This window comes from Mobula birostris, chromosome 18, assembly GCF_030028105.1.
Source record: "Mobula birostris isolate sMobBir1 chromosome 18, sMobBir1.hap1, whole genome shotgun sequence".
NCBI classification, from domain to species: Eukaryota; Metazoa; Chordata; class Chondrichthyes; order Myliobatiformes; family Myliobatidae; genus Mobula; species Mobula birostris.
In genome coordinates, this window is record NC_092387.1 from 9811414 (window position 1) to 9827813 (window position 16400).

Genomic DNA, 16400 nt, shown 5'->3' on the forward strand with positions numbered 1-16400 from the left:
TCCTACATTGAGCACATCTTCCCACGGGGTTTGCTCTCTATGTGACTCCTTTCCACTCATAACTCCCTCCTGGCCTTGTCCCGTCAAGTGCTACACCCGTCCCCACAAATCAGGGTCTCAAACAGTCTTTCCAGGTGAGGTGAAAGTTCACCCACAAGTCTGTTGGGGCCATTTATCATATCTGGTGCCTTCGGTGTGGCCTCCTCTACATCAGTGAGACCAGATGCAGGTTGAGGGACCACTTCATTATGTACCTTTGCTCTGTCTGCTGCAAAGGGCAGGATCTCCCGGAGGCTAACCTGTTTCAATTCAAATTCTGATTGCCATACTGACACATCTGTCCATGGCCGCCTCTACTGTCACAATGAGGCCAAACTCAGGTTGGAGGAACAACACCTCTTATTCCATCTGGGGAGCCTCCAGCCTGATGACATTAACATCCATTTCTCCAACTTCCAGTAATTTCCCTCCCCCTCCTTCTCTTTTACCATTGGCCACTTATCTGAGAAAGGATGTGCTGACATTGGAGAGGGTTAAATGAGGTTCACAGAAAGGATTCCTGGATTGAAAAGCCTATCATATGAGTGTTTGATGACTCCAGGCTATTGAATGTTGAAAGGGCTTGATAGAATGGATGTGGAGGGGATGATTCCTAGAGTGGGCAGGTCCAAGACCAGAGGGCACAGCCTCAAAATAGAGGGACATCCATTTAGAACGGAGATGAAGAGGAACTTCTTTTGCTAGAGGGTGACGTATCTGTGGAATTTGCTGCCACACGTGGCTGTTGAGTGTATTCAAAGTGTAGATTGACAGATAAGTCACGGTGTGAAAGGTCATGGGGAGAAAGCAGGAGAATAGGAATGAGAGGGAAATGGATCAGCCATGATTACGTGGCGGAGCAGACTCGATAGGCTGAATGGCCTTAATTCTGCTCCAATGTCTTATGGCCTTACCTCAAAGCCTGCAGGGACAGTGGGCTGTTTAGGGAGATAGTAAAGATGGAATATTAAGGAATGTATTGGAACAGAGGGAGGTAGGAGTAAAAGCACACAATTGATTGAAAGCAATGGCGCAGGTAGACAGGGTGGTCTAAAAAAAAAGGCGTTTAACATGCTGGCCTTCGTCAGTCAGGGCATTGAGTAGAGTGGTTTGGACATCAAGTTGCAGTTGTACAAGTCACTGGTGAGGCCACACTTGAAGAATTGTTTGGTCACTCTATTCCGGAGAAGATGTTATTAAATTGGAAAGAGTGCAGAGACTTACAAGAATGTTGTCAGGACTACAGGGCCGGAATTATAGCTCAGGCCAGGGCTTTATTCCTTGGAATGTAGGCGAAAGACAGGCGACCTGATAGAATTGTTAACATTTGAGAGGCAGACATAAGTTAGACGGCACCAGTTTATCTCCAGGGTGGAGAAGTCCAAAACTTAGGGGCGTAGATTTATCATGAGAGGGGGATGATTTAAAAGGTACCCGAGGGGAAAACGTTTTCACGCAGAAGGCAGTACCCATCTGGAACAAGCTGCCAGAGGGAATGGTTGAGGCAGACAGAATAGTAACATTTATTCAGCTATCGGATAGGTACATGAAGGGACAAGGCTTAGAAGGAAATGGGGCCCAACACAGGATGACCTGGGTGGGCACTGTGGACTTACTGAGTCGAAGGGCCTGCATCTTTGCTGTGTTGCTCAATGACTTTAAAAGTTTACATGCTGACCGATGCAGGACAGGGAGCCCCAGGTAATGGGCCAGAGGATCGACACAGACAAGAAATTACCCGAGATCAGTGGAGGGTGAAATCCAGGACTGTCCTCTGTGCAAGGGTGCAAAAAAATCCCACAACACCTGATTTCCTTTGAAACCTTTTATTTCCGTGAATACAAAAAATAGTTTTTGTGGCCGATAAATTAGCACTTTATGTTACATACATTCTGTCACGGTAGATTTATATATGTGATGCTTCAATGAAAGTCTGATGATACCAAAGGCGGCAAGCCAACAACTTGTAAAAAACATCTATCTTGCATCTGCCTCTTACTTTGTTTTAGACAGACCACCTTAAAAACAACTCAAATTACAGGCCAATATTAGATTACATTGAGTAATTTCAGTACATTAAAGTTTTTTTTTTAAATCAGATTTCTCAGCTATCTATCAAAACAAGTGGATCTGTTGACTTTCCGATACCAGTTTACAGACAACACTCCAAGGTGACAGACCCAAGCTGGGAGGCGCAGGGCTGTCGTACAGAAAAATTACAATGAATCTTGATGCAGGCTTGTGGAATGCAATTTCCAAATTAAAAAAAATCTGTTTGCAGCAGCAGACGGGGTTTGCTGACTGTACCATACAAGGCGAGTTGAGGGCAGTGATGTGTGGTAGAAGCGAGGGAACCCCTCCTGCATTAAGACTTTGGGAACACGACTTATATGGGCACAGCAGGCATACATTCAGCTGGGGGATTTTAGTGGTTGAGTTAACTCCTACCAGTCATAGCACAGTACGGCAGCCAACAGAAAGACTAAGCAAAGACACACTATGAGCAACTCTCTAGCTAATACAGAAAACACAACAGGTGACAGATGAACATGTTAGGAAAATGAACATGTTAGGGAATCCACCACCTTAAAGCAGACCAAGAATTAGGAATTGTAGTGATTTCTTGTCCCCTTGAAGGATGGTGCTTTTCTGCGCCTCCTGTGTTTAAGACCCTTTACTAAGGGTAGCTTTGGGAACACAAGGTGGAATTCCTTTCAACAATTTACTTTTAATTGGTTTCCAAAGTCAGATACTGAAAAGTGAACAACAGTATTCAAGGGAGCGATTAACTGAACTGTGCACAAACCACTTCTCAACAATTTGAATCATAGAACATCATAGAATAAAACAGCCAAAGTAAATGCAGGAACGTTTAAGGGGGCTGCCTCAGTTCCTGGAGGAAGCAGATTAACTTCTAAGCATCACTCTCAGATCGGCAGACAATCAGTAGTGAAAAAGCATTGATCAGTCCTGTAATAAAGCAAAGATTCCTCTGCTCACCTGCCAATCTCTTCTCTATCAATGCCTGGAGAATCCACAGTTTTTCTGTCTTCCTACTTTAGTCTCGTAGGGCAGACTCACACTTCAGTAACACTTTCTGTACACAAATTGCTTTCTGCCGCACACTATAACATGCGGTCTGGCCATATTAATCTTGCTCTGTAGACTTCCCTGATTTGTATTTAGTGCATGCAAGCCTTGGGAGTACAGGAAGCCAATACTAAACTACCATATTCTGGGCTACAATCTATAATTGGATAAATCCTAGGTAATGCAATGTTCCATCTCCTCAGTGTACAAAACCATCAGGTTCCCAATGGCTCAAATTCTGAAAGTATTGAGATCTTTGTGATACAATGCGTGTTTGGTTGACAGTGTCCATCATCTAGCTCTCTTCTTCACGCAGCTCTGAAGGCAGGAACTTGTACTGTTGTTGGCGGATTTGTGCGAGTTTCTTTCGAGCTTCTTCCAGCTCTTTCTCCTTCCTCAGCATTTCCTCCTGGGCGGCAATGATCTGCACACAAGGCAAACACGTCACCTGCATCAAGTTACCTCCACTTTAAAGCAAAATACTTGCAAGCAATAACATCAGGCTGCTGTGGGAGACAGGGAAGAGATTACTGAGATTGTTTAAATCTTCATAGCCATAAGTGAGTGGGCAAATGAAACCCGTTTCCAGATGGGCAGCAGGGAGATACTTGGCAATTACAGACCTGTGAGCCTATGGAGAGAAGTTACTGGCTGACGTTCTGAGAGACAGGATTACTGATGTCTTGGAAAGGCAGGGTCTAATCAGAGACAGCCACTATGGGTTTGTCAGGGACAGGTCCTGTCTTACCAATCAGTTTGAACTTTCTGAAGTGTATTGGATCAGGATAGTGTAGTAGATGTGATGTATGTGGACTTCAGCAAGGCCTCTGACCAGGTCTCACACGTGAGACTGGTCCTAAAGAATAGGGCCCATGGAATCAGGGGCAATTTGACAAATTGGATCCAAACCTGGCTTAGCAATAGAAGGCAGGGTTTTACTGATTGGATGTGGCGTACTAGCAGTGTCCTATGGGGACCAATGCTGAAATTCTTGCTGTTTGTAATATACGTAAATGATCTGGTTGTTGATGTGGGAGGCAGTAATTCAGGTATAGCATGAAAATTAGTAGATTGTTGACAGTGGAGAATGGTGGCCTTAGGGTAACTGGCTGATATTAATGTGTTGGTGAAAGTAGCTGAAAAATGGCAGATGAAGTTTAATCCTGAGGTGATTAACCTAATGTGAGGTGATGCCTTTGGGAGCATTAATATGAGGCTAGGACATACACTAGGGTCTTAGTGAGAATTGAGGAATAGATGGATATTAGTGTGCAAGTCCGAAGATTCTTGCAGATAGCAGATCAGGTAGGTAGTGTGGATGCTAGCCTTTGTTAGTTGGGGCACAGGGAGGTTCTAATCCAAGCTCCACTTATACTTAACTTTCATCATAAAACAAAATTTGACAAGCAGTCACAGATTGGAAGAAAATGTGTGTAGGCTTGATCAGTGAGGCAGAAGGGAATTCAAAAGCTGCTGTCCCAGGACCCACCACTACCACAAGGGGTGGAACATTTATAAACTGGGAAGACTAAGTAACCGAGGGGACAGTTGTTTTGGAGGCCACAGGCCAGGAAAAGGTCAGAGGGGGAGGCAAAGCCATGTGGGCACTTTGGAACAAGGAGGAGATTTTCATGATCAAAGTGTTGCTGCAAGAAGCCCCAGTGAGTACAGAAGTGAAATGTCTTGCTCTGAAGTCACTACTACAGGGACTGAGGACAAAATAATCAGGACATTGTGAAGCAAGAACCTGGCTAATGAACACCTGTGTGTGAACCAGATCCCGGTGCAAACCCATGCACTGCCCACTGCTCCCTGTTGCAATTCCTGATACAAACCTGAGCAATTCCACCCACAAATCGTGTTTTGACGACAATATTTTCCTCATCAGGTTTGTCGAACGCTGCCTTCTGAGCTGCTCTGACGAGGTTGTCTGACGCCCGCTTCACAGCGTTTCCCGCTGTCTGCAAACAAAACAATCAGGTTTTTATCATTGCCTCTGTGATGTGCAGGAGCATAATTAGTGTGAATCAACTGGCTCCACAAACTTCTTGGGCTAATATCAGTATTGCCACACATCGTTCCTTACAACAGTACGTTACAAGAACTGGCTGCTTTAGATTTGGTCATGTGCAATGAAGCAGGGTTGATGAAAGATGTCACCGTGATCACAATATGGGAGATTCCACAAACAGTCTGAGGACAAACATCCAGGGTCCATTATCTAATGAAGAGGGGGATTTACAAGGGTGTGAATTAGAGATGTCTAGCATGGACGGAGTAGATAGGCTCAGGGTTAGGTCAGTGAACGAACAGTGACAGGTATTACTAGAGTTCAGCAGACATCTACCCCCTTTCTTTCTTTTCTTTATTAATCTTTTATTGATTTAAAAACATAAATACAATCAAGAGGAGAATTATCTCAAATATATATAACAATACAAACCGAGATCAAGATAGACATTGTCAAAATCATACATATTAAGCTAGTATAAAATATATAATAAAAAAAATGAAAACAGCAATTCTCCTCTTATCAGTTCATGAAGAAGAAAGAAAAGACATTGAGTTTTAAATGGAGAGAACAAAAACCCCACTACACTATATAAAAAAAGGAAATTTAAAAAAAAGGAACTAGGCAGTCCATTTTGAGGATACAACCAAAAAAAAAAGAAAGACTTTCGGATCAAATCTAAAACTTCGAGAAAAAAAGCTTGAAAGAATAATAAATCAAATTAAATGAAAATATTGGATAAAAGGTCGCCAGATTTGCTCAAATTTAAAGGATGTATCAAATGTCAGACTTCTTATTTTCTGTAAACTTAAACAGGACATAATGGAGGAGAGTCAATAAAAGACAGTAGGTGGATTAGAATCCTTCCACTTACCCCCTTGATCACAGGGAGAAGGGTGAATGATCTGTGGTTAACAAGGGTGTGGGAGGGGAGTAGTTAATCAAAGACAATATCACTTCAAAGACAAAGAAAAATAGTAAGGGCTAGTGAGAGACCGGTAGATTGGGAATTTCACAAGAACCAGAGACTAAATCATTAATGAGAAAGAAAGCTGGCATGTAAAGTCATATTCTGGTAGTACACAGAGAGTGAATGGTAGGGATCACAGGGAGGCTGATGCACAGAGACCTTAAGGAGCAAGTCCATTGTGGGCTGGAAGTGGCTGGGTAAAGGAGGATTTAGATTGCTTAGCCTTATAAATCAAGGGATTAAGGGTAAGAGTTGGGTTGTGATGTTAAAGCTGTACAAAACTTTGGTCAGACTGCACTTAGAATAGTGAGCACAGCTCTGTTCAAAGCACTTCTAGCAACAGACAGCGTGAAGAAGAAATTCACCAGGATGTGCCTGGAATGGAGTGCTGTAGTTAAAAGGAAAGGTTACACAGGCTGTGCTTATTCTCACTGGAATAGAGGCTGAGGGGAAACCTTGTTGAGGGTCATAAAATAATGGAGGGAATACACTCAGTGGCCACCTTATTAGCTACGTCTGTATACCTGCTCATTGTAGATAAGTAACCTGGACAGGATGGACTACGCCCCTAGTTTCTGAAAGAGGTAGCTAAAGAGATTGTAGAGGCATTACTAATGATCTTTCAAGAATCACTAGATTCTGGAATGGTTCCAGAGGTCTGGAAAATTTCACTATAAGAAGGGAGGGAGGCAGAAAAGAGAAAATAATAGGCCATTTGGACAGATTTCAGTGATTGGGAAGATGATGGAGTCCATTATTAAAGAATGAGTTTCGTGGTACTTTGAGGCACTTAATGGGGAAAGAAATAGCAGATGGAATACAGCGTAGGGAAGTGTATGGTCATGCACAATGGCAGAGACTCATTTCTAAACGGGGGGAAAACTTTAAAAATCAGAGGTATAAGGGGACTTGAGAGTCCATGTGCAGTATTTCCTAGAGGTCAACTTGCAAGTTGAATCAGTGGTAAGGAAGGAAATGCAGTGTTAGCATTCATTTCGAGAGGACTAGGATGTAATGCTGAGGTATTATAAGGCATTGGTCAGACCGTACTGAGAGCAGTTTTGGGCCCCTTATCTAAGAAATGATGTGCTGACACGGAGAGGGTCCAGAGGAGGTGCATGAGAATGATTCAAGGAATGAAAGGGTTAACATATGAGGAGCATTTGATGGGTCTGGGGCTGTACTCGCTGGAGTTTTGAAGAATGAGGAGGGGATCTCAATGAAACTTATCAATATTGAAAAGCCTAGAAAGAATCAGAATCAGGTTTATTATCACCGGCATGTGACATGAAATTTGTTACCTTAACAGCAGTTCAATGCAAAACATAATCTAGCAGAGAAAAAAAATCAAAAACAATGATAATAAATAAACAAGTAAATCAATTACGTACATTGAATAGATTTAAAAAAATGTGCAAAAACAGAAATATTGTATATTAAAAAAGAGGTAGTGTCCAAAGTTTCAAAGTCCATTTAGGAATAGGATGGCAGACAGGAAGAAGCTGTTCCTGAATCGCTGAGTGTGTGCCTTCAGGCTTCTGTACCTCCTGCCTGATGGTAACAGTGAGAAAAGGGCATGCCCTGGGTGCTGGAGGTCCTTAATAATGGACGCTGCCTTTCTGAGGCACCGCTCCTTGAAGATGCCCTGGGTACTTTGTAGGCCAGTGCCCAAGATGGAGCTGACTAGATTTACAACCTTCTGTAGCTTCTTTCGGACCTGTGCAGTAGCCCCTCCATACCAGACAGTGATGCAGCCCGTCAGAATGTTCTCCATGGTACAACTATAGAAGTTTTTGAGTGTATTTGTCAACATGCCAAGTCGCTTCAAACTCCTAATAAAGTATAGCCACCGTCTTGCCTTCTTTATGACTACATCAATATGCTGGGACCCGGTTAGATCCTCAGAGATCTTGACACCCAGGAACTTGAAGCTGCTCACTCTCTCCACTTCTGATCCCTCTATGAGGATTGGTACGTGTTCCTTTGTCTTACCCTTCCTGAAGTCCACAATCAGCTCTTTCGTCTTACTGATGTTGAGTGCCAGGTTGTTGCTACGACACCACTCCACTAGTTGGCATATCTCACTCCTGTACGCCCTCACGTCACCACCTGAGATTCTAACAACAATGGTTGTATCATCAACAAATTTATAGATGGCATTTGAGCTGTGCCTAGCCGCACAGTCATGTGTATGTAGAGAGTAGAGCAGTGGGCTAAGCACATACCCCTGAGGTGCGCCAGTGTTGATTGTCAGCGAAGAGGATATGTTATTACCAATCTGTACAGACTGTGGTCTTCCAGTTAGGAAGTCGAGGATCCAATTGCAGAAGGAGGTACAGAGGCCCAGATTCTGCAACTTCTCAACTAGGATTGTGAGAATGATGGTATTAAATGCTGAGCTATAGTCGATGAACAGCATCCTGACGTAGGTGTTTGTGTTATTTAGATGGTCTAAAGCTGTGTGAAGAGCCATGGAGATTGCATCTGCTGTTGACCTATTGTGATGATAGGCAAACTGCAATGGGTCCAGGTCCTTGCTGAGGCAGGAGTTCAGTCTAGTCATGACCAACCTCTCAAAGCATTTCATCAGTCGATGTGAGTGCTACCAGGCAATAGTCATTAAGGCAGCTCACATTATTCTTCTTTGGCACTGGTGTAATTATTGCCTTTTTAAAGCAAGTGGGAACTTCCGCCCATAGCAATGAGAGATTGAAAATGTCCTTGAATATTCCTGCCAGTTCGTTGACAGAGGTTTTCAGAGCCTTACCAGCTACTCCATCGGGACCTTCTGTCTTGCGAGGGTTCACTCTCTTTAAAGACAGAATAACATCGGCCTTTGAGACAGAGATCACAGGGTCATCAGGTGCAGCAGGGAGCTTCACAGCTGTAGAGTAGATGTGGAGAGTATGTTTCCTATGGTGGGTGAGTTTACCACCAGAAGGCACAGCCTCAGAATAGAGGGATGTCCACAGAACAGAGATTTTACAACAGGCAATGACCGTGGAGACAAATGACACACAGGTCTTTGTTGCAAGAAGATTGGAGATTAGAAATCGGGAAGTATCATTATTATTTAATGGGTGATAGCGAGGCCACACCTAGACAACTCTGCACAGCTTACACATAGCTATAGATGGATGGTCACAGTCTTTTTCCCAGGGTAGTAGAGTAGAGTTTAAAACTAGAGGGCACATGTTTAAAGTAAATGGGGAAGGTTTAAAAGGGTTTGATGGGGAAAGGTTCAAAGGGGGTTTGAAGGAAAAACTTTTCCACACAAAGGGTGGCGGGTACATGAAACAAGCTGCCAGAGGAAGTGAAAGTGGCAGGTACAACTAGAACATTTAAAAGTCATTTAGAAAGATACATGGATAGGAAAAGCTTAGAAGGATATGGATCTTTTGTAGACAAATGGGACTAGCAAATGGGACTAGCTTAGTAACACAGCTTGGCTGGCATGGACAAGATGGGCCAAAGGGTCTGTTTCCATGCTATATACAGTAACTCTGTGGCAATAAGGAAGTACTGGCATTGGAGACGGCCCAAAACAGATTGATGAGGCTAATTCATGAGTGGGAGGAATATCCCATCACAGTCGACAAAAGAAATTTGATCGATATTCTCTGAAGTTTAGAAGAATGAGTGTGAGCTTGTTGAGATGTTTCCACTGCCAAGAGTCTTGAAGGAGGCACTTGGTTAAATGATTAGGGGACAGTTATTTAAAATGGGAGTGTCCAGGGCTTGTTGCAGAGCGACTGTCTTGAATATTCGACCCCAGATGGTTGTGAAGACTAGATTATAGGGGATATTCAGAGAAGTAGATGTGTCCTACTCACATCCTCTCTCAATCTCTGCTAGAACACAGAACCATTCACGCAATCCAGACTCTGACTGACATAGATTCACACCGAACCATAGTACATTCCAGCCTACACTCACCCAGCAGAAAGCAACGTGCAATCGTGTGCAGCTGGCAGCAATCCCTCAAGTACTGGAGGGAAGCATGCCAACTTCTGGACGGGTTGATTTAAGAACTGGACTCCTGTTGGTAAATCCTAGACATCCGAGTGCTTTCTTGGCCAAAGGCATCATCCCTTTCAGCTTAGCTCCCCTGGCCCAACAACCAGATCAGCCTTAGTTCCGAAAAATTCTGCTCTCCTGACACAACCACCATATTACCTGGGGAAGAGTAGAATTCCTAATTGCCCATAATCACGGGTGCAACAGCTTATGGTCAGCGTGCCAGGAAACATATCTTGTGTAAAGAAGTGGTTCCAGGCACCACCACAACTCAATTAGCCTCATTGTCTCGTCTTAAACTCCCATCAATATTGGAAATAGTCTATCCACAAAATAACCATTAACAAAGGAATTGCCATTTGTTTTGTCTTCAACATCTCAGTTAAACCACCCTTTAAAATTCTACACTCAACAGACTACAAGGTTAGTTGATGTTATTTCTCCCTGGTGAAGCTATACCCATCCCCAATGGTCGGAAGAACCTCACCTGGGAACAGTATCTAAAGCTGGAAGTGAGTCTCTCAAATAAACATCTTCACACACCCTCAAGCATTCCACCATCTACACAGCTAAAGGCGGGATACAACGGAACATTCTCCAGTTGTCCGGATAAATGCAGCTCCAAACATCTCTCAACAAACTCAGCGCACCATCCAGATCACACCACACACCACCACCACACCCTCACCCCTCCCTCATCGCTATAGCTGCCATGTGTACTGCCTCGATTTTGTATTTCCTCACCAATCACTGAGACAGTACCCCCTAAACCCAGGACCTCCAGGAGCAAAAGGGACATGGGCACACCACCAACTGCAGGGTCCCCTCCGAGTCCACACACCATTCACTGGGTCTCCTACTCAAGAGCCGATGGGAGCACACACATCAGAAGTGTCACTTGGGGAAGTGTGAGGGGGAAGGTGGGATGAAGTCAGAAGCTGGCAGGAAATAGGTGAGATCGTATGAGGGAGAAGGTGGGATGAAGTCAGAAGCTGGGAGGGGATAGGTGGATAAAGAGCCAAAGGAGGAAGAATGTTGACAACGGCTTCTTCGAGCTCATCTGCGGAAACAGCTTACTTTTAATGTCTCTCATTTTCCTTTTCAAGATGGATGGGCTTCTGTTGAAGACCCTGACCTACAGCTGCACTCAAACTTCAGTTCTCTGCAGTGACGGTGTCCACTCTTGGGGCTTGCCGACCGGTCACTTTTCAATAACCCAAGCACGCGGGCTAGAAGATGAGCGCGTCTTTGGGGTTCCAAGGCCTTCTGACCCTGGGGACGAGCTAATTCTATGTCGGTGCCACGGACTGAAGCGTCGCGGGAGAAAACGGAATATTAGGAACAGCGGATCGGCTGTCAGAGGGCTCTGTATTCGGATTGCTCTCTCGTCGGTGAGGAAGTTTGTTGCCAATTACTGAGTCAGAGAACTTGGAAAAAAAGTGAGGCGGCGTAGATCAGTGTTGTTTTTGTTTCATTAGTCTCCCTCCTTGCTGGGTGACACTTCTCTGCCTCTTTATTACAGAGAGAGACAGAGACAGAGAGCCTGTTGTATGTTGAATTGTTGGATGAATGATTAGTTTTTGTTGTACTGCAAACCCATTACTGGGAGCTTTGTTGTTGCTTGGTAGGTGGAGGGTGCTGTTGCTTTTTGTTGAAGTAAGTGGGGAAGGGGGAGGAATGATGTTTTACTGCTGCTTGTGTGTGGGAGGAGCAAATGGGGGGGCTTTGGGGTTCTAACATTTTTACTGTCATATTCTGTGGGGTACCCTTCTGTTTCGAGGATGTCTGTGGAGGGTAAGAATTTCAGGTTGTGTATTTATACATTGTCTGATATTAAATGGAACTACTGACTTGTGGAGATGAATCACGTGAATCACTGGGTGAGCTGGGAGGGTCCTGGGCCGAATGAAGTGACACGACTTACCTGGAGCCGCTGCATTGCCTCTGAGTCCGAGTCTGCCTTCACCTTACAGGCCACCAGCAGCTGTGCGGTGGAAGCGGCCACCTGCTTGGCCGATGAGATCAGCTTCTCCTCGCTGGCGTGACCCTGTACACAGGCGTTGGCTGCCTCACACAGATTGCTTGTTGCAGCAGCCACCATCCGGGCCTGGGGGAGAGGATGGGGGGAGGGAGGGAAGAGGGCGGGGTGGGAATGGAGGGGAGGGACAAGAGGACAAGGTGGAAGTGGGGGGGAGACGGCCGGTGTGGGGGGGGAGAAGGCAGGTGGGGGGGAGAGGGCCAGTGTGGGGGGGGAGAAGGCAGGTGGGGGGGAGAGGGCCGGTGTGGGAGGAGAGAAGGCAGGTGTTGGGGGGGGAGAAGGCAGGTGTTGGGGGGGAGAAGGCAGGTGTTGGGGGGGAGAAGGCAGGTGTTGGGGGGGGAGAAGGCAGGTGTTGGGGGGGAGAAGGCAGGTGTGGGGGGGAGAAGGCAGGTGTTGGGGGGGAGAAGGCAGGTGTTGGGGGGGAGAAGGCAGGTGTGGGGGGGAGAGGGCAGGTGTGGGGGGGAGAGGGCAGGTGTGGGGGGGAGAGGGCAGGTGTGGGGGGGAGAGGGCAGGAGTGGGGAGGGAGACAGTGGAGTCAGACAGGGAAAGAGAGGGAGAAAATTTACAACCAGTAGTTAGTCATCCTGGAAGGAGATCTAAGTTCACAATTGGTTCAATACTGCAGACTGGAAACACATCTTATGATCAAGGACTTTTTGATGACAATCTGAAGGATCATCCCCAAGAAGCAGCAGTTGAGTAAACGACCGCATGCTGAGCCACAGAACCCAAGTCGTAGCTGACAGTCCTTGGTTTGAGTACTGAATTTTCCGGCTGCAGATAAACGCATCTCCACGTTCCCTTCACGCTCCCGTTGGAAGACCCAGGATCACTCTCCCTTTGTTCCCCTCCTCCTCCACTCCTCGCCCAGACTCACCACCTTCCCCCACTGGTTGCATCTGCCCCTCACCCACGTACTGATCTAACTGGAAATCTTAGCCAACATTGGAAGAACTCAGCAAGTCAGGCAGCATCTGTGGAGGGGAATAAACAGTTGATGATTTGGGCTGAGAACCTTCATCGGGACTGGAAAGGAAGGGCACGGAAGTCAGAATAAGAAGGTGGGGATGGGGCGGAGGGAGGGAGAACGAGCTGGCTGGTGGTGGGTGAGACCAAGTTGGGGGAAGGTAGGTGGGTGGGGGGGGGGAGGTGAAGTAAGAAGTTGGAAGGTGATAGGTGGAAAGGCTGAAGGAGGAACCTTATAGAAGATAGTGGACAATGGAAGCAAGAAATCTATCCACAACAGTACCATGAAGTTTAAATGGTTCAATATACTCAGCCCTCAAGACTGTAGAAAGAACACCTACTGCAGAAATGAGACCTTGCGACCACTGGCCGTCATCCACAGCATTGGCAAGGATAGCTCCCACCTGCAGGTAGATACAGAAATTCCGGTTAACCTGTGTGGCACTTAACTGCAGGAAATCAGGATGGCTTCTGCAGGGTGAATTTGTTCACTCACCTTTCCCTGGGCAACCAGCTCCCGCTGAGCAGCAGAAGCAGACTTCACCAATGCGCTGGTGGCAGCCGCAATCGATTTAGCAGCTTCAAGAATCTGCTCCTCAAAGTCCAGGGTCTCATCTGCTTGCTACAGAGGAAGTGAACAGTTCATTACAGAGAGCCAGCAACAAGCAAAGATGTCACAGAGCAGAATCAGTACAGCAAGTTCCACCCAGAGCACCAGGCACAGTATACCGCACTGGCGCCCACACACTGTTAACATGCAACGCTCTGGATGCCCAGGAGGCCCTGTGCATGGTGTGACAGACCCTATGCAAACTGCACGCTGTGCCACAGACTCCCTCCCACCAGAGGGAGAAACACGACGGGCTCCCATGCAGTGAGGCACAGAGAGACCGACTGTCAGTGACACCAGACAGCCGTGCACAGAGGAAGTGGAGGACTACCACACACGCTGGGGTAGGGCAACTGACCCAACTCTAGTGCGCATTGTACATGCTCTGACAGACCCCATACACTGCACAAAACAGTGCAGTGAACAGGTATGCAGCGCCAGGCTCCAGGCACCAAAGCACGCTGTGCCAGACTCCATGTGCCTCTGCACACAGTGCCGCAGTCTCCCATAATAATGGAGAGAGATGTGACAAAACTCCATAAAACTCAGCACATCAATTGTGCATCGCATCTACAACTGCACTAGACTCCATGCAAAACATTCCTCATTGCATCAAACTCCCCTGCACAACAGCACACACTGTATCTGGCTTCTTGGTACAGCAGATCTGTGCTTGACAGAGCCCCATGCACCATGGCACCACAGCCCCATGCACTTCACTGGAAAGACCCATGCAGGACAGTTCTTTGTGTAACAAACTCCCATGCACTATGCCTATAATTGTGACAACTCCCATGCACTGCAGATTACTGTGGCACAGGTTCCCAGGCACCACAGCGCAACACAGAGCAACTTGTTCAGCAGCCCATTCGTCGGAATTCATGCTGCCATTCCACGGAAAATGATCATAACCTGACTTCTCTTTAAGGTGCTTGCTATCTTCAGAATAGAATAACATAGTCCCAGTCACAGCACTATTTTGTGTATAGTTTCTCTTTTAAACTCTACAAATAAACTGTTGCCCTCCACACCTTGAGCACACAATGCCAGCAGGTTTAACTGGGTTTCTTACACAGGAATCAAGTCATAATTACTGTAATTTTTTTTTCTCTGCTCTGAAATATAGACCATCCAATTGCTATTCCTTTTTATTGCTGTGACAAATCTCTGTACCCAGGAGACAGGGCAGGACACTATAGCAATATGTTTGATATATAGTTGACTTTAGTAACAACCTAATATATCAAACATATCACACAGCGTCTTGCAGGAAGCATCGACATTTTATTCAGCTCCGAGAGGTAAAGATACACGCCTAATATCACATCCCCAGTCCAAGCTGTGGCATGACAGCAATGGCTGAGAACAGCCGAGGACAACTGTGGCAACCAGTGGACGGGACAGTCTGGAGATCCACACTAAACTATACAGGTTCATGTTTGAGCAGTTACAGTGCATGGCGTGAATGCCCGGTCTTTGGGCACAAGGCCTGTTACTCACCCTGGGCTTGGCCCTTGGTTTCAGCTGCTCCAGTTTCTTGGCAGCAGCCTCGATGGACGCCGCGGCTCCCAGCAGCTCTGCCTCTGCAATAACTGTTGGGTCTTCAGGATCCACCCACTCTATGCCTGCGGAAGGCAAAACGTTTCGTGAAATCCTCCTGACTGGGTTCTCAAATATTGGTTTAAGTGTTTGGTGCTTAAACTACCTTTGATTGGTGGTGGGTTAGAATCAAAGACCAACTTCTGTGAAAGGGAGTGTGTGCCCCAACCTCATTCACTGGCCCTTTCCCCACCCAACTGGTCTGCACCTGAGAACACAATTCCCACACCTCCAATGAATTCACTGAAATAGCCCCAGGGTCTCTTCATATTCAGAACTGGCAAATCTCTCAGACAGCATGTGACGACACACTTCTCAAATTTTCTCTCGTGTACCATTGTAATTTGGAACTGAGATCATCTTTGATTAGCGAATTAGAAACAGTAATTAGGTTTTTTTAGGAAAAAGGACGAATCCTGTTGCTTACTTATGTGCATTCATTATTTTCACTCTGAATAAAAGTACAACAAACAGTGCAAAAAAATGAAGAATTTTAGAAAAGCTGTTCAAAAATTGACATTAACCTTTTAAAAAGACACTTAGAACATAGAAAAGTATAGCACAGAACAAACAGGTCCTTCAGCTCACGATGCTGTGCTGGTCTTTTAACCTGCACCAAGATTAAACTAACTCTTCCCTCCCAGATAGACCTCTGCTTTTCTTTCATTCATCTACCTATTCAAGTGTCTCTTAAACATCCTGTATCAGCCTCTACCAGCACCTCTGGAAGTGCATTCCACACACTTCACACTGTGCGAAATAAATATTCACAGTGGCACTGAACTGTGTTTACCGTGCTCACTCACAAACAGAAGAAAAATGTAAGCAGAGCAAAAGCCAATGCCAATTGGCCCAACTGTTTACTATCCAAATCAAAGACCAATTTCTGTGAAAGGGAGTGTGTGCCCCAACCTCATTCATTGTGAACCAGATCTGCAAGGGTTTCAAAATTTAAGAGTTTCCCATGATGTGTTCCTGCAACTGTCTAGCTGGCGCCAAGCCAGAATGAATGTTTCCAATGAAAACATCTTACTGCTCTCTGGTTGTAAAAAAACATAAT

The 16400-nt window shown here is 45.7% G+C and overlaps 1 protein-coding gene across 5 annotated transcripts in view; it reads right to left on the minus strand.

The window, feature by feature from the left end:
* Positions 1 to 1849: 1849 nt before the first annotated feature.
* The window catches only part of tln2b (talin 2b), a 316251-nt gene continuing 301700 nt past the window's right edge, over positions 1850 to 16400 (minus strand). For all 5 annotated transcript variants that reach the window (XM_072282202.1, XM_072282201.1, XM_072282200.1 and 2 more), the window contains 6 exons: positions 15242 to 15366; positions 13628 to 13753; positions 13473 to 13535; positions 12052 to 12234; positions 4965 to 5090; positions 1850 to 3553 (listed from right to left, as the gene is read on the minus strand). In XM_072282202.1, coding sequence (XP_072138303.1) covers positions 3425 to 3553; positions 4965 to 5090; positions 12052 to 12234; positions 13473 to 13535; positions 13628 to 13753; positions 15242 to 15366 — 752 coding nt within the window. In that variant the 3' untranslated portion in view covers positions 1850 to 3424. The remainder of the gene's footprint in view (positions 3554 to 4964; positions 5091 to 12051; positions 12235 to 13472; positions 13536 to 13627; positions 13754 to 15241; positions 15367 to 16400) is intronic.